Raw genomic sequence first — 19213 nt, forward strand, 5'->3', positions numbered from 1 at the left:
GGCTTAGTGGGATGACTCATCATTGGACTGATTTACTCTTGCACTTGGATCCGACTATGTGAACACGCAACACTTTTGTTAAAGTGACTTCTCAGCAGAGTCTTCAGAAAGATCTTTATAATTATTACTAAAAACATTGAGCTGGAGATAAGTGAGAGAAGATAAATATTCCTCATATGTTTGACCTGATGCTAGCTGTAAGTAGACATATAAGCAAAATACAAATTATGTGGAATGATAAAAGCAATATGTTATACTTAAAAAAAAAAAGAAAAAGGAAAGCAGGAATAAAAAAGCCTGAGGATGAGGTTGTAAAGGTTTGTGGACTATGATGTGAAGTATGGAAATCAGGGTTGGGGTCACTGGGAAACTGGAATGGAAGTAAAGGCTTAAGGAGGTGGAATGGTGAGTTATAAGAACATCCAGGCAAAGATTCCCCCAAGGAACAAGTAGTGCAAAGGTTTTGAGGCAGGATGCATCCTGGGTTGAAGGAGTGTGGCAGAGTGGTCAGGGTGGGTGGAATGGAAGTTAGCAGGTGTCCCAGGGGAAAGGGATATGTAAAGTGCAGTAAATCATCTAGGGCTTTTGCAGGAAATCATTAGAACTTTGCTTTTTTCTTTGAGTGAGATGAGAACTGCTACTGGCAGTTCTGAAGTGCGGTGACATGATGTTCAACTCTTCTGGCTGCTGCGTTTAGAACTGGACATGGGTGGGAACAAGGGTCAAAACAGATGGCCCCAGTGGGAAACCCGCTCAGTCATGATGCTGATCGCATGAAGGCAGTGTAGAGTGGGTAGATTCTGCACATGTTTTAAAGGTAGAACAATTAAAGTTTTCTTAACGATTGAAGGGACTTGGGAACAAAGAGAACAACAGTCAAGGTTTGGGGCTTGAACAACTGAAAATAGGCTTTCACCAGCAGATAGGAAGGGTGAAGTTAGAGAAGGCTTTCTCCTGGTGATGGGGCCTGACTTGATCATCTGCCCACTCATGTTTCCTGTGGGGCCCCAGATATGGCAAATAACTACCCAGAATATGGCTGCTGAATTTGATCTATCCCTAATTATATTTCCTTGACTTCCTTTTTGGTTACAGTAAAGGGGAATTTTTCATTTCTGTGAGCAAGGAATTTTATCACATTCATCTTAGTGTTAAAAAGAGGATTAAAGCAGGGCAGGGAGTCTTTCTCAATGCTTTCCCAGTGGCTGTCTCCTGCAGCATGACCTTTCCTACCTGACAATATAGCAAATAAGTTTTGTAGTTTTCTTCAGATGAACTACAATAGAAATATTTGTATAGTTTTTATTTATTTGGCATTAACTAGAAAAAAGATCTCTAGGAAATTAAAAAGAGAAATAACTTGCTTGGCAAACACTTCTTTAGGAGGAATGGGTGTATCAGAGCAGGCCCACCACTTGGCTTTTCGTTTTACAAAGAAATCGGCAAGCACAGTGCTATGTAGCTCTCCATAGGCATCTGATTAGTGAGTAAGCAAACTCCGTAAAGAGTAAGCAGTCCAAGCCAACTTCATAGAAAACATTCACCAATTTGTGATAAAATGTCTTAGGACATCATGATGTGTTCCATCTCCCCAGAGGAACTGCTGCTTCAGAAGAATCAATTCCCATGGTTCCAAGACTGCCTCTGTGAGCTGTGCTTGCTGTTATTATTATGTAGTTTAGCAAAATATAAAACAGTCAGATCAAAGTGTGGAAGAGTTGTTGGCTATTTTACAGCTAAGATCTCTAGCTTAAAATTTATAACTATAGTTTTGAATTAAGGATTAGCAAGACATCTAAAAGAGGTAGGGAAGAAATCTAAAAAAAATCATCTGGCATACCAAACATTATTTTGCTTGTGCTTCAATTTCTCATTTCCCTTTAAAGGTGGCTAAATTCTAAAGCGTCATGGGTATATTATGAATGTGGTTTATAACTCCAATTGCTGAACCAATACACAAAGAACAGGCTTTGACCTATAACATAATATTTGTGAGTGCATATGCAAACATTCATTATAATCCCTTCCAGAAGTGTCAAGTACTGTCATTACTCTAATGGTTTTTGTAGGTGGGTCACTAAATACCCAGCAGTGGAGCCAAACTCACCCCAGCTCCCCTGGCCCACTAATATCACAGGGAAGATGATGACTTACCTAGAAACTATAATGCCATTCACCTGGAGGAATTTGAACAGGTCCTGTGCTTTTTCTCGGTCCCTGAACTTTTCCTTGGCAGTCAAGGTGTCATATGGTACCAAAAGAGGGTGACTGCCACCACCTGGAATAAGAAGAGAGATAAACACAAACTGTCCTTTGTACTTCTGGGAAAATGGGGCTACCACTCCCCCCCCCCCCCCCCCGCTCATTCTCCCCACGGGATGCTGTGAAACATGCTTACCTTTGCTCTCTAGCTCCAACTTCTTCTTCTTGGCCCAGATATTGTGATAGTTCTCAGCCACCACCTCCACCATTCCCTGTTCCCCACCCCAGAGACACAAGTTAGAGAGAGAGCAAGCAAGAAAAGCATCTCTTTATCTTCCAGGCTCTGGAACAGCACCACCAAATGCTACTCGCCTGCTGCTGGAGGTCTACCATTATTAATTATTCTGTGTGGCACACCTCATTAGCTTTATATCATCCCATACATAGAAAACAATTTTGAATTCTGCCCTTCCTTTGCAACTTATTATCCTGGCGGTTGAATGCATCCAGGAGAAAACACCCATTTCCAGCCAAAGCTGCACATTGCCAGTACCTCATTTATCTTACTATTATACTTCTCATCAAAGATAGGGAGCTGGGCAGGAGGAGTCAGGTCAAAATCAATCTATGAAAATCTTAACTAAACAAACTAAAAAAAAAAAAAATCACACCTTGCTGGAAACTGCTGTCACTGAGATTTATCAAATAGAATGAATCTTTCTATAAGGTGTATACAGCTCTGACCTAGAGCAAAGGATGTTCTTTAGAAAAAACTTCCTCTAAGGTCCAAGGGGCTGGAAGAACCCCAGGCTAGAGTAGAGGCCTCCGGCACTGATATGTGTAGGAAAAGAGGAGTCAACGGAAGCACCTCAAAGCTTTTAGATGCATCTGTTTGGTTTTACAGCTCTGAGTCCAACGGTGATCGCTTTCCTGCACCGTTGTGGGGAAACTGAGCATATCTACCATGGCACATGCAGGGTGTCCTCATGGCTTGTGAAATTAACAAGGACCATGCAAGTATTTCCATCCAGGTGCTGTATTTCACTGAGTTTCCCTTATTTTATTTTGGGAGTTTGACATGAGGACCTTGCTGACTCTTCTTTCTTTTACCAAATAGTCATCCTTTATGGTACTCTTGGAAGCACAGTCTCCCCTTGTTAGATGACTGGCTAATTCTCTGGTGTTTTCCCCATAGCCTTGGCATAACACAACCTTCTTTAGGTTTAATATTTTAGTGGAAATATGTTCTAGGCACACTCTCCGCTTTTCTCCTTTTATTCTTCAGAGGGTAACATGCCCTGTACTGGAAAGGTCTAGAAAGCACTGATGTTCTGCATCTGGGTTGGCACTGACCTGGAGCTCCCTGGACAGTACAACATTTGAGAGATCCAGTGGAGCAGGGCTGTAGCTATTACCCTAGGAGAACAGAAGCAATTACTAGGTTATCAAACACATGGCTTCCCCAAACCCACTGTTCACCTTGGGTGGACCCATCACCATATCCCAGGGAGAGTTTTCCTAGATCCATCACGGTTTCTATTGGCCAAGTGTTGCCTACTGAGTGCGGCAGTTGTACCTGATTGGCCTGGGACACACATCGAAGTTTCTCATTCTCTCTTTGTTGAACCAAAGCTTCTCCTTCTTTGGTCCTTTCCACTGTCCAGCCCACAGCAAGCATGGTTTTCAGGGATTCTCTGGCAGGCCAGCGATAAATTTCCTTCTCCTAGAGGAAGTTTGCCCAGAAGAGTCATGCAGAACACACTCTGCCATTTCCCCACAGCACACAGAGACAGTTTGCTCCACCTTCCCCTCACAAGGTCAAAATGTCATCTGCAGCATCTTATGTATAACACATAGTCTTTCTGATGCTTTTGAATATAAGATCCCAAGCCTATAGTATTTTTTATTAGGGGAAATAAAGCACTATTATCAATGACATTGTCTACAGTTTATAAAGAAGTGAAGGGCCAGGAAAGAACTCATTGTGTCTTATGTTTAAGATGAGACATTGTCAAAACGCATTTGCACTGAGCTCTTCCTTGTTCCCGAGAAACAGAACTCAGAATTCTTTTGATGTATGCCCAATTTCATGAATGGTCAACAGTTAAAGATGTATATGTCATCCCTTACATAGGACACTAAACTTAAGCTTACAGAGAACACCTATTGATTGTAAGACCAGAATTCAGAGTTGAGATGAACCATACTACTTAACTTAAAAAAGAAAGAAAGGAAGGAAGAAGGGAAGAAAGGAAGAACGAGAGGCCTGTTTCTACTTCCACAGGGACTTTCCATTCTTACTATCCTCCACGTAGTAGAAATCTCTTCTGTTTAAATCTTTTTCTCCAAATTTCTCCATCCTGTCTCAACAGTCTAACAGTCTAATAAAACCCCTTCCTGGTTCAGTTGCAGGAGGAACTCAATGCATTTAGGGCCGTCTGCCAGTGCTGACTAACGTGGTTTCTCAGAGCCGAAGACCAGAATGTGAAGTTGGGGCTTGGGAAGTTCATGGAAGCTGCTAAGGATCGTGAGAGGGGTGGATTGTCTGATACAGTCCCCAAGGAAGGACATAGCAGGCCACATGGTCACAAATCCTGTTTCTTACCTTCTCTGTTAGTGTCTTGAAGGGCCGTATCAATGGGTGGGTCTTCACGTTTTCATCCAGGGAAATCCCATATTTCCATCCACTGTGGCTCTGTAGAAATGTTCTCAGTTCAAACAAAGAGCCTGCTAGATGACCTAGATCTCTGCTTCTGTTTTCTCAGGTAGCATAATGGATCATGACAGAGATTAAAGAGTCTCTTAGCAAATGTCTAATTGCTCCTTTCAGGCTGTCAAGTCTGTGCCTCCCCAATCCTGACCTTTGCTCCTGCAGTCCTTCTTGTTCCAGCTGCTGTCTTTTTTACTTTCTCGCTTGTAAGTTTTAGGACCGCTTAGAAGGCTGTTTCAAAAGACACTGAGAACACCGTACCTCAGGACAGTGTGTCAAACTCATAGTCAGATCAGTAGGCAGAAGTCAGAGGGGACCAGATCTACCACAGGCCCCCAAGAGGGGTCTGCTTGGCAAACTCACGGCAGTGAATGCTTTTTAGGGTTGCAGAAGCTCAAGACCGTAGCAGAAGCTCAAGACCGTAAAACACCACTAGTGGGTGCCTTCTTCAGTAGGAGTCTGGAGCACTGTGGATGTAGAACTAAGTAGGAGCCCCGACTTCCCCAGCATCAAAGCCCAAATACTCCCAGCTACTCATCTGTTCTCAATCTCTGCCTCTACCTATTTGTCAAAAGTACATGTTTCCCAAGTTTCCCTTCCCAAGAGGCACATACTTCCTGGGCGCTCTAATCTAGGTCTGTAGTTTCAGTTACCACTGATGACTGATGTCAGATCAGCATTTCTAGAGCAGAGCTGACTTCTAATTTCCAAATAGTATGAGCTCGGCTTGACGTGTTACCAGGGTGTCTAAAGAGAACCAGCAGTTATTTCTTCCAATGCTTCCTGTTCTTGGGTTCCTTTACCCCAGGGGGTTGCCCCTCTTGAGCTCCTGCTCAGTTTTTAATCTTGTAACAGGGGGTCCTTGTTGACTCTACTCTGCATACCTCACATCTCTCTGCCTCCTAGGCCCACTCCTTTGCCTGCCTCTCTCCAGCTTCCTTCTTAGTATGAGCTCACCTGGGGGACTGCAAGAGCTTTCTCAGCCCCCACCACCTCCAATCTTGCCACCTATTCATGGATTCATTTTCTCTATTGTTAGTAATAGTCACGAATAGTCACCAATTGTCCTGCTAGAGAACTCTGTTCCCTTATGATTTCTGATTGTTACCTGCCACCATGGGAAAAATGGAAACTCCTATGGTTTCTAAATCTGTAAACCTCTCCATATTCATCTCCCACCCTTCTTACCCTGCCCTACTCCATGTTCTAACTATGTGGTTCCCCAAAGCCAATAAACCCTCTCTGGCCTCTCTTGGTCTGCATGTGCTAACCCAGCAATAAGCTCATCTTTTTCTCTGCAATGAATGTGATGAATGCCTGCCCATCTGTAAATGTTACCACTCTAGACGGCATTCCTGGACACCAACTGTGGAATTTGGTATTCCTATATGTTCTAACCCTGTGCTCGTGCTTATCACAGAACCACACAACCTGTACCACTGTGGCTGCATAATTCTATTTCTCCCATAGGAAGAGTGGTACTTTAAAATGTTTAATTATGTGTTTGTACATGTGAGTTCAGTGTCCTCAGAAGTCAGAAGAGGGTGATGGAGTCCCTCAAAGCTGAAGTTATACACAGTTGTGAACTGCCTGACCTGGGTACTAGAACTGAATTTGTGACCTCTGTAATAGTAGTATGCACCCTTAACTACTGAGCTCTCTTCCCAGCCCCAGGAAGAGGTTCTTCAGGTGGGAGGAATCAGAACCTCTGGGCAATGGTGAGCAAGCATATATCCTTACTCTCATGAAGCCTCACGTAGGTGTCAGGGAGAGATAATGATCAAATAACTACACTAGTAGATATATAACTGATGACAGGGCCAGATGTACAAATGTGCAACTATCATAAATTATGTTAATGTTTTTATATACAGATGACTTGAAAAACACTATGAAGGAGGAGAATAAGGCACTAAGATGGCCTGCATATAAGAGAATTAGAAGTCTCAGCCTAGGAATGAATGCTTAGATCGACACCTGCAGGATGAGGTAGGGATGGCAAGTGACCACCTTGCTCAGCCAGGGAAGTGTTTTGTGTACACGTGTGTGACAGAGGGTCTAAAAGTATAGGAAGAGACTGATGGGCAGAGAGAAAAGGGAGATCTCATTGAGACTCAGGCAGGGCAGTGCCTGCTGGTCCATGTGGGGATTTTGACCTTTAAGAAGAATTAGAACTTATTAAAGAATTTTAAGATGGAATGGGGGCTGGACAGGAGGAGCACTGATACCATGTGACCAAATATGCATACTGGAACAATTACTTGCTTGTGGTTTGAAAAAAAGACTGGAGAAAATGCATATGAGGAGGCCAGCCAGGAGATCATAGTGGCCTGGGCAAAAGATGATGGTAGCTGGGACTGAAGTCATATCATGGGGACAGAGAGTACTGTAGAAATTCATAAAGAGTTGAAGAGGTAAAATACACAATTTAAAGATGGATTAGCTATGGCTGTAGATTCATAGATACCCCTTCTCCCTAAGCCATGGTTTGGCAAATGGCCACACTGAGAAGAAATAAGAAAACCCATATGCTCTGGATTCTAAACTAAGCAAGTCCAGCTGGCTACCTTTTTTTTCCTTTTAAAAAAATGATTTATTTATATTTATGTACATTGGTGCTTTGCTTGCATATATGTCTGTGTGAGGGTGTCGGATCCCCTGAAACTAGAGTTACAGACAGTTGTGAGCTGCCATGTAGGTGCTGGGCATTGAACTCAGGTCCTCTGGAAGAGCAGCAACCACTGAGCCATCTCTCTAGTCCCTTTTTCTCTTATATAAAGTTTTATTGGCACATAGGCCCCCTTTTGTTGTCAATGTTTTGTTTGTGGCTACTTTTGTGCTATAACAGTGGAAATGAGTCATTGTTTGTGGCTACTTTTGTGCTATAACAGTGGAAATGAGTCATTGCCATGGAGACTGTCTGACCCACAGAACTGCAAATGTTCATTATCCATTTCATTATTGATTATTTGGTTATTATCATGGCCTTCACACAGAAGAGGCTTCCAATCCTGGTCTACAATCATGAGGTATAGCTCATTCTAAAGTTCATTGGTTGTTATCATCAGCAGAAGTGGGAATCCTTGAGGAGATAAGAGCTGAGCACAGATCCACACAGAGCTGAGGTGGTAGATCATGGTTTTCCTTATCTGTGACTGCACTATAGGGAGGTGACATTCTATGACCCTGCCTTTAAAATGCATCCACTGCTATAAGCTGTAAGCTGATCAGTGGACCCATTCCTTCACTGCCTGCCTGCTCCAATTCTGCATGTTTTTGGCAGAGCAATTAAACTTATTAAGCATCCTGACCTCACATGGTGGTGGTGGGGATTTCAAACAGCACATGGACCAAGTGCCTAGAAGTCCTAGTGGCATCCACCAAAGGAAGGCCCTCATGTGGCCTTCCTGGGATACAATTCAGCTTCCCAAGCAAAAACAAGAGTGAGGCTTTCAATTTTAGTTGTTCTTTTCCAATGTTGAGTTCAAAGAAAAAATTTAATAACCATCTTCCCACCCCGATGAAACATTTATGTTAAACACACACAAGTGCATGCTTGGGCATAAACTCCAGGCAATGCAATGATAAAAAAGCTGTCAACATTTCCAGAATTGTTCATTTTCTTGAACACTTCAAATGCAGACCAGCAGCTGCCAATGCCTATTTCTCTGACCTCTACCAACCCTGAGAAATTGCTGCCCAGAAACAATGAATGCTCTTGGCATGGAGACTCTGTCACTTAGACAAATCAGGCAGATTTCCAGGATCCGACCTAATAATGTTCTTGGGTTTTTTTCCCCCCTCCCTGACAATTGTCAATCAGCTGATAATCCCTACCTTGTCACAGGCCCATTTATCATGAGAATGCTCAGCATACTTGGTGACAATGTATTCCAATTTTTCAGGCAAGGAAAAACTGTGAATTGAGAGAAAAGAATTACAGCCCCCATAAGCATTTTAGCTAGATACTGTAAAAGGTGGGTAGAAGGAACAATTTGCTACCTCTAGCAGGATTTGCTAACAGCTAATATCACAGCTTAAGCTACTTTAGACACAGCGACACTGCTGAGCAGGGTAGGCAAGATCAGTGCTGTGTTCCAGGCACCACCCAGGTCTGATCACAAGATTTCTCTGCAGAAACATCTGCACATAGGTGGCCTCCCTCCAGCTGCTCTGGGCCCTCCTGGCTCCCGAAGTATAATTGTGATTTCAAAGCCAGCTCTGGTCTCCGTCAATGGGAATCTTGTCATCCTATAGCTCCAGTCTGAGAACAACAGAATGTGCAGCTGGAGGGTCAGATGTTACAAAATACTGGTTGGCTATTATTTTGAATTAGTGGTTCATTACAACCAGGATTTTGGAAATACAGTAGATTTCTGTCATCACTCTTCACCTAGCAGTGCTCACCCACTCTTCATTCTCCCGTGTATCATATGGGCTTCTGGTACTGCATATGATGTTAGGTGATGGCCATCAAGGTCAGGCATATGAATAGATGGATCAAATTCACTCTCCCTGGAACTTGAATCTAGAGTTCGATGAGACAAGGGCAGCAAGAAGCTCAAGGTGATTCATCCGGTGGAGACAGCTGAAGACTGTCATTGTCCTTGGGGAGGCCTGGCTCATTAGCTTTTTATTAGGTTCTGGTTATGACCCGGTGTCTTGGTAATCAGGGCTCTTTGATTTTGGAAATGGGACCAGTCTTTAGCGCTCACATTACTCAATTTGCTGATGTCAAAGGTATGTCTGAAGCAACAAGAGTTCTCACAATGCCATGGAGCCACTCATCATTGGCACACAGTTGCTAGAGTAATGATGATAATGTTTGTACCATATCCAGTCACCACATCATTTGCTTTCTTATCTTTTTCCATGCTTCCATTTTTATAAGGCAAACTTTTCTAAAGCCGGTACATACTTTCTTTTCTTGCCTGAGCTTTTATTTTTACCACATCATTTATCTCCAGTTCTGTTTCTCATCATCCTCTCACTCAAGGCTTTGTCCAATGGAATTATCCCAATGATGAATTTTATACCTTAGCAGAGCAGATATTCTTAGGAAGCGCTTAGGCTCCTATTTGAAAGCCACTGCCATCAAACACAAGTCCAAGGGGGATCATATGGGATTGTGCTTATTTCTCAGGTCATTCTGAAGAGTTCTGTACTCTTCATTAAAATGTACCCAGGGACGAAGTCAGTTGCCCCTGCACACATACACAGAACTGGGGAAGGATGCTTGGAAATTTAACACAGCAATTTACCCCAAGGCTAAACACACTGGATGCGAGCATCTGTTGGTTTGTTGAGCGTCAGTAAAGGATTCTGGATACTCATGGGAAGAAATGATAAGGCATTGCTATAGGGTGACTCCAAAAATCTAGTATTCTTTAGTATGGCAAAGAGCAGATCCAACCTCTCGAAGGACCTCAAGTATTCAGCTGTCACCTTGAGGAATTGCTAAAGTTCTTCTGCTACTATGAAGTTATTTTGATGTTATTATATCTGTATAGGCCCAATTTACAAAGAGTAAAGATTTTTGTCAAAAATTTGTTAATAAATTAATCATATCATTTATCAGGGTGGGTAGGCATCTTAATGCCTCAGACAACATTTATTTTTGTGAGTCTGTTTCATATTAAATCCCTCCAAAAAGCCTGGAATATACATAAGCAATATATAAAATCAGAATATATATACATACATATGTATATATACATATATATACACACACATATATATATAAAATCAGAAATGGATAGATTAAACTTGTTTCTGGTGTGACTTGTAGTATCAAAGAGGATGATGAGCAGGGTTGGCAGAAGGGAAAGGGAGAAATGAGAGTTTCTTTTACAGTCTGAAGAAAGATATTAACTATTATACAAAATATAGAAATAATTTAGAATTGGCTCTAAACTTACTTCATGGTGTTAATAGGTTTTGGGTCAAAGTTCCCATCTGCATCCACCGAGACCTGTTTCTCCAGTGTGGCTGTGATTCTTGTATCTAAGTAGTCTGGTGGCAAGGCGCCAGCAATAGCACTGAGACAAGGCAGGGCCATTCGGAAAAGATCCAGGTCGTATTTCTGTGAGGGAAACAGAGAGCACTCCAATAGACAAACCAGAACCATGGCCGTCAACTAGGACCATTCACTCACCAATAGAAGTACAGATACAAAGGATGTGTTAGTCCAGTTGATCTTCAGTACTTCCTACAGAAAACTATTCTTGGAGGGTGGAATGGCAATCTGTAAAGTCTTGTATACTATTAGAAGGACCAGCCTTAATATTATACATCCCAGAGGCTCAGGAGAGAGAATTGCGGATGGCGAGGACTATTTTCGGGAAATAGAATCTCAGCACACTGAGCTCTTAGTCTAGTCATTTATTTTTACAAATCTTCTTCTCCATCCTTTCCATGCCCTGGGAATCCCGGTATATATACACTTACAAGCAGTAATCCCTTGGCAGTGCAAAGCCAGGCTTCCAGGGTCAAATGGAGGGGTGATAAGAATCACATAGAGGGGCAGTAATTGTTAATTATCACTTGCAATCCAAAAGGGAAGTGACTAATGGGGAAATGAATTAACTAAAGGCTAAATTCGGGTAATATCTAAGAAGAGGGATCTTACGTGCTCAACTATAATCTTAATCGTGATTAGTAGAAAATGTTAAGAATCTATAAGTTGCTAGGTCAATGGGAGAAAATAAAACTGTCTTCTTTTTTCCTGTGGCTCCTATCTGTCCAAGCTATCTGCCGTTTTTCTGCAGGGTGCAGGGAAGTAAGCTTAGTCACTAGGCAACCTGTGTACAGCTAGATGTCTCTGGTGATAGTAAAAGGGAGATCTGGAACTGGAGGTAAGAACTAGGAAAGGAGGAAGTTAAGCTTAATTGGCACATCCACCAGGCCTTCTCAAATGGGTAGTCTGGATGCTTAAGTCTTTTCTTAGAGAGTACAGAGGTATCTGACAAGGTACTTTCCTCCGTCTGGGGATGGACCTGGTCGGATGCTGCCAATGATGATAATTACAAGGAGGCTTGAACTGGGGTTCTGGCTGTGTATAGCTGTTAGCACAGAAGGTCATCTAAATATTCTTAAAAGTGATTAGGTAAGGAGTTAGAGGTCTATAAACTTAGTAAGGCTGTAAGAAAGGAGGGTCTGAGCTAAATTGTGCAAAGCTATTACTTAAGGTCCACCTGACTTAGGCGGTGTCTCCTTGTGGAATTTACCTTAAGTCAGGAGATGAGCATGTGGTGGTCTGGGATGTTATTTCTGTTAGTCCTTAAAAGTGGCTAAGAGAGATCCAGTGCTGAAAGGGGAGAAACGGATGGGCTGGAGGGAAGGAAGCCTTTCCTGAGGCTGTTCTCCAAATACCTTGAATGCATATGTCCAGAGAGTGATCAGTCCACACTGTTCGCAATTCTTACAGAAAAAATCAATTGGGAAAACTATGAAGGCACACATGATTTTCATAACATAAGATAGCTGATATATAACAAGCCAAATAACACCAAATGCTCCTTGGAATTTGGCTTCCTCTGAAGGAATTCCTTGATCCCTTCAGGTAGTGGCTTAGCCATAACCAGCTGAGTTCTTACAATATATTCCTGCAGCCTGTAGCAGTAAAGCCCTCAAGTTACCATTCACTTTAAGTTGAAGAAGATTAAAGGCTTAAATCAACGCCATTCCAAATACATTTCAAGAATATCTGAAGATTAGGAAGGTTTTTACTAGGCTAGAAAGGGCTATAAACTTCCCTAAGACGACTAGTTACAGGAAATGGCCCAACCTATAACCAGAGGGGGAATGTGAAGATTGTCTAAATTCCACAGTGGTGGATAGAGATTTGCATTAATGTTTTACCCACTGCTGTGACAAAAACTCTAGACAAGGGTAACTTAAGGAAGGGAGGGAGGCTTATTCTGTCTTGGAGTTTGAGGGGAACAGATCAGCATGGTGGAGAATGAGTGTGAGGCAGCTGGTGGCATTCACAATGAGGAAGTAGAGTATACAGGAAATGGGACCAGGATGTCACACCTCACGGAGAAAAAGAACAAGAGGCATAAGGACTCAAAACTGGAAGCAAAAATGCTTTTGGAATTTGCCCTGGTGGCTGCTCTCCCATGTGTTAAGCTCAGCAAGTCTGGCAATTTATTTGACTACTCTGAGGATTACGGTAATTCCCATTCTGGAGAGTCTTTTTGGGGGGGGTTGGGATGGGAGGTTAAGGGGTAGTTTAAAGGATTAACATAAAATGCTCCTGAGGTCCTTAGTACAGTCCATAGGAAACAGTAAAGCCAAACCACTGTACATTCTTGTGGGCCTGGGTCACTGGGGCCACCTGTTTTCTCGGAAGTAGCCATTACCTTGTGGGAGAGGGAGTCAAATATCCCCCAGAAGAGCTTCTCCGTGAGGTGCAGTTCCTCCTCCACAGCTAGCCCATAGCTCCCCCATCCTGAAGGCAGGCAGTAATATTTCCAGCACTGCTCATAGTGGTTTGTCAGCAGCTGGGAGTTTCAGAACACGGGGGCACCAGTCACACAGAGTCCAGCACGTCGACAGGCATCGGAGACATGCAGGGAAAAGAAAAGAGTACAGAGAAATCATGAGGAGGAAACCAGGATTTGAAGGAGTTGGATTGTCAACCTAGAGGCTCCTCAGATGCCTCCGGGAAGGGTCTGCTCTCACACCTAATGAGCTCTGGAGTGAGCTGCATCTGCCTGATTAATTCTCCTGCCTCCCAGTGTGCTCCAAGTAGTTACTAAGAAATGGAGAGGAGTCAGTCCTGTTTTCAATGAGAAAATGTTACCCTTTGAAAGGAGTCACAGTGTGCTGACCAGTCAATCATGTGTGGGAATAATTTCATATGATTACATATAATTTTGGAATACCCTGGGGTGTGCTGATATGGGGAGAGGACAGTGGACAGAAAATTGTGGGTTTGAAGATTGATGGTTGTCTGTGGCTTCCTGGTCTCTCTGGCCTTTGTACAGCTCAAAGTGACAGCCGTTCCATAGGTGGCCAGAGGAGGGTTACATTATAGTAACATCTCTTCCCAGCAGGTAGGATTCACATCTAAGTGGGGGAAATGCCATTCACGTGAGATGTCGAAGTGAACTGACTGAGTGGCACCAGTAATGCCTCTTAGGAGTCAGCATCACCTGAGAGCAGAGATCTGTACAAGAAGCAGAGTCAAGTTAAGGAATGCAGATCACGCCTTCAGCTACAGTACCCTTTGGGATTGAGACCCAGAACTGTTCAGGTTGGAAGGAAAACTTAGTCTCGGAAGGACTGAGAACCTCAGCGATTGTGCTAATGCTTCCTGCTGGTTATGAGACTGAACCAAAGGCTTCTGAAAGTTCTGGTTACCTCAATAAAATATTCCCTTAACACCCTGCTTGAACTATTTCCTTAAAGAAAAAGAAAAAGAAAAAAGGGGAAATCGTCAGTGTGGCTCATCTCTGCTGTCACTTCCTTGATTTGCAAGGAAGGTAGAGCCTCAGAGGGAAGTTGAAATGCTGCTCTCTGGAGTGGCCACAAACCCTAGCACCACCCGGGATTAGGTGTTCTGGGGCTATAATAGAGAAGTCATAAGAATGAGAAAATAAACAAAAAGTTCTGTGTTCTTTTCATTAATAAATAGAAAAAAAAAAAAGAGCACCTGCTGCGGCGTTGGGGGGCACAAAACAATGTGGAAAGGACATTTTAGGTCCTTTGAAAAACCACAGGGAGGGCTGGAACAATGGCTCAGTGGGTAAGAGCACGGGCTGCTCTGCCACAGGACAGGGGCTTGATTCCAGGCATCTTCACAGAGGCTCACAACCATCTTTAACTCCAGTCCCAGGGAATCTGACACCCTCTTCTGGTCTCTGCCGGTACTGCATGTGGGTGTTGCCCAGCCATACATGTAGGCAAAACACTGGAACATGCAAAATAATAAATAATAATTTTTAAAAAAGAAAAGAAAAACCACAGGGCTTTCAAAACTTTTTGAGGTTAAAATATTTTAGAAACCTAGTTAGGGTAAGAAAGGATAAATTCCAAGTCTTCTTAGAAATCTCTGATTAAAAATCAAGTAGTGGAAGGTAACTCAAGAGACCCACAGCAGGTAACAACCACAAGCCCAGGCTTTTGAAGTTGCAGATTCAAGCTGGAGATTGGTTTTGTGCATTGCACCTTGTGAAGCTGTCAAAATCTAACACTCGCTTTGCTTCTCTAAATGTGTACGCTCTATGCAGCCCCCAGCACATCTGCTGTGCCGTTGACTGCACATCTGTGGTGCCGGTGATGTTTACCTTAAGAGGCATTTTGCAGTACTCGCTGAGCTGTGGCACATCAAAAACCAGACGTCGTAGGAGTTGCTGTAACATGGAAGGTCTCAAGTGACTGTGATTCAGAGGAAGAAAACAGAAAGACGGGACAAAGTAAATACCAAATGGTGGAAAGAGGAAGGAAGGAAAAACAAAAGGGCGAGAAAAAAGTGAGGGCTTAGTGGGGAAGGGCACTTGGTGCACAAACCTGAATTTGATCCCCTCCCCATCGCAGGAAGGAGAAAATCAACTCTATAGAGCTGTTCTCAGATCTACATGTACCCTGTAGCACAGGAGGATGCAGGGGCACACACACTCCATTCACACACAATAATAAAACATAAAATTTAAAAAGAGGCACAAATTAGGGTTAAGCATCAAAACAAAGAGTGTCTAAACATAGCTCTTAGACAAGTGATAGTGGATGGTAAAGCCCTCCATTTAAAAATGGAATATGGTTAAATTATAAAAAGGGACATGTGCTAATGAATTAGGACAATTAAGATTAAATTCCAGCTACCGTGAACCATCATGTTCTGGGGTCTGTGCACTGAAAATATATTCAGTGGCCATGTGCAAAGTACGCAACAGACAGAAGATGCAGCTGGCTTCATAGCCATCTCTAAGGACTTCTAAGAACCAAGAACTGCTTTTCTTTCGTTCTTTCTTTTTAAAGACAGGGTCTCATTGTGTAACTGCAAAGGGAGAAGATATAATTGATCAGCTGCAGAGGTGGAATCTGAGGCCATCTACTGGCATGGTCTGAAGGCAACCATAAAGTCTCCCTGGTTACAATCTGATCCAGGAATTTCACACTATTGGGACTATTTCTTCGGGCTTTTGTTCTCAGGACAACTCTGTAAATGACAAACAGTAACTAAAAATTAATTAAAGAAAGACTTATCAAATTACACTGTTCACGACTGTGGTATTTGGTGCAAGTAAATTCTGAGGCAGAGAAGGAGAGCTAGGAGAGGTTAACTTTCATTTTTCAGATGCCAAACTAAAGTCAAGAGGGACCTATGGATTCTCTCCAGAGCATGAACACACACACACACACACACACACACACACACACAGAACACATACACTTACACACATACATACATATACACACAATACACACACCAGAACACATACACTTACACACACACACATACATACACACACCAGAACACACACACACACACACACACACATATATACACACAATACACACACCAGAACACACTTACACACATACATACATATACACACAATACACACACCAGAACACATACACTTACACACACACATACATACACACACCAGAACACACACACACATACACACATACATATATATACACACAATACACACACCAGAACACACTTACACACACATATACATATACACACCAGAACACACACACACACACACACACACACACACACACATGAGTTTGCTATAAAGTTTCAGTTCATGAGTCCCCAAATTCCTTTCATAGATACCTAAGGAGCTAGGGAGGTGAGACCAGACATACCAGAAAATTCGTCAAAGCAGCTTCAGCAAGGAGGATGAATGCAGGTAGAGAGGGACAAAACCTATTTATATCACAACTTTCCAAGAACTGGTCTTGTGATTAAAAAGCCCTGGGCTGAGAAAGGCTAATCAAAACCCATCCCCAAAGCAGCAGCCCTATCGCTGAATCTAGTAATTAAAACTTAAAATTGACTCAGTGTTTCTTATTACTGTTTAGATAGTTAGCAACTGTCACCCAAGACTAACTTGAATAAAGGAAGGGGCAATAAATCTGTGACCCTACTGTTGACTGACTGTCCTGGTTAGTTTTATTATCAACTTGACACAATCTAGAGTCATCTAGGGAAGGGGGCCTCTACTGAGAAAATGCCTCCAAAAGATTGGCTTGGGCAAGCCTGTGCCGAATTTTCTTAATTAGCAGTTGATGTGAGAGGGCTCAGCTCATGGTGGGTGGGGCCACCCAGGCTGTGATCCTGGGTTCTCTAGGAGAGTTGGCTGAACAAGCCTTGGGTGCAAGCTAGTAAGCAGCACCCCTCCATATCTTCTCCTCAGCTTCTGCCTTCAGGTTTCTGTCCTGTTTGAGTTCCTGTCCTGTCTTCCTTCAATACTGAACAGCCATAAAACCAAATAAACCCCTTCCTCTCCAACTTGCTTTTTGGTCATGGTGTTTCACCATAGCAATAGAATCCTAACCACAACACTGACTTATTATAAATAAGTAATAAAATGCCTGCTGTACCTGGAGCTCAAACTGGGAGAAGAGAAGAACATTGCCCCCAGAACTACAGGGACAGAATGCGGAGCTTCATTTCAGGTTCAATGTAAACTTCTGCTTTCCCCAAACTCTGGTTTCTTTGAAGCTATTTCTAGTTCTGATCAGTCACATGAACCTGGCTTTTCTATTTGGAAAGAGCTAATGCCAAGATGCCAGGTTCCTTTCTTGATGTGTTCTAACCTGAGTTCAGATCCAGCCAAAGTCAGACCAAGGACAGCTTAGCTCTTCAAACAGGCACAGCATTGACACTGTCAGAGGGGAGATGTTCTTGAGTAAAGCTATTACTTAGTCCTATTGCCTCCACTGAGGAGGAAGGTGGAGACATACATCAGTAAGTACTGAGGCCAGAATTCTTCCTCTTCAGGTGCTGAAGTAGAGAAGCTCAGTCTCCACAATCCTTAGTGGGTCAGTGTGTCTACAATCTTTGTCTATCTTGCAAGACCACTGCCCCTCTATTTAACTTAATTTCTACCAATGATAACAATGTTGGAATGAATGAAGTAGTCTGTATAGTGTCTTAGTTTGAGTCTCTTGCTGCAATGAAACACTATGACCAGAAAGCAAGTTGGTAGGAAAGGGATTATTTGGATTACACTTCCATATTGCTATTCGTCATCAAAGTGAGGACAGGAACTCAAATAGTGCAGGAACCTGGAGGCAGGAGCTGATGCACAGGTCATAGAGGGGTGCTGCTCAGTGGCTTGCTCCCCATGGCTTGCTCAGCTTGCTTTCTTCTAAAACCCAGGACCATCAGCCTAGGACTTCTACAATGAGCTGAACCCTCTACCATCAATCACTAACTAAGAAAATGCCTTACAGTGGGATCTTATGGAGGCATTTTCTCAATTGAGGTTCCCTTCTTTTAGATAACTCTAGCTTGTGTCAAGTTTACATAAAACTAGCTAGCACAATTGACCCCTTGTCAACTTGACACACAAACACATCATTATTAAACCACAACCCTTCCTTTCTTATTTGTCCCCAAGATCTCACATTAAAATTACAAATAATTTTAAAAGTCCCACAGTCTTTACAAATTCAAACACATTAAATTTTTAGTCTCTTTAAAATATCCATTCTCTCTAAAAAATCCCAAATCTCTTTTAAAAGTTCAGAGTCTTTCAGCTGTGGGCTCGTGTAAAAATTAAAATTAAATTAAATACCTTCTGCTTCAAGAAGGAAGAACCAGGGCACAGTCACAAATCCAAACAAAACCAAACTCAAACTGTGTAAACAACACAATGTCCAATATTAGGGATTCGCTCACAATCTTCTGGGGTCCTCCAAGAGGCTTGGGTCACTTCTCCAGCTCTGCCCTCTGCATCACGGACAGCTTATCTTCTAAGCTCAGGCTGGCTCCACTTCTCACTGCTGCTGTTCTTGGTGGTCATCCCATGGTACTGGCACCTCCAAAAATGCGGGGGTCTTCTGCTGCAGCTGGGCTGCACTTTCATCAATAGCCTCTCCTGGGCTCTCTTCATGGTGCCAAGCCTCAATTTCTTTGTCTGGCTCCTTCAATCCTGGGCCTTCAACTGCCACTGAGGCTGCACCTTCACCAATGGTCTCTCCTGGCCTCTCACAGTGGCAAGCCTCAGCTGCTCTCCATGACCCCTTCATGCCTTCAAAACCAGCACCACCTAGGTGTCTCATACACTACCAAGTTCTGCTTCCAGCCTGAGGTACAACCTTGGCCACCCC

The 19213-nt window shown here is 42.9% G+C and overlaps 1 protein-coding gene across 1 annotated transcript in view; it reads right to left on the reverse strand.

The window, feature by feature from the left end:
• The window catches only part of Ryr3 (ryanodine receptor 3), a 359592-nt gene that overhangs the window by 103613 nt on the left and 236766 nt on the right, over positions 1–19213 (reverse strand). The window contains exons 49-57 of the mRNA XM_059258921.1: positions 15205–15295; positions 13276–13416; positions 10831–10994; positions 8750–8828; positions 4808–4897; positions 3779–3925; positions 3556–3618; positions 2399–2474; positions 2155–2278 (exon numbers count right to left, since the gene is read on the reverse strand). Of these exons, the coding sequence (XP_059114904.1) occupies positions 2155–2278; positions 2399–2474; positions 3556–3618; positions 3779–3925; positions 4808–4897; positions 8750–8828; positions 10831–10994; positions 13276–13416; positions 15205–15295 (975 nt within the window). The remainder of the gene's footprint in view (positions 1–2154; positions 2279–2398; positions 2475–3555; positions 3619–3778; positions 3926–4807; positions 4898–8749; positions 8829–10830; positions 10995–13275; positions 13417–15204; positions 15296–19213) is intronic.

The sequence above is a fragment of the Peromyscus eremicus genome, chromosome 4, assembly GCF_949786415.1.
Source record: "Peromyscus eremicus chromosome 4, PerEre_H2_v1, whole genome shotgun sequence".
Lineage (NCBI taxonomy): Eukaryota > Metazoa > Chordata > Mammalia > Rodentia > Cricetidae > Peromyscus > Peromyscus eremicus.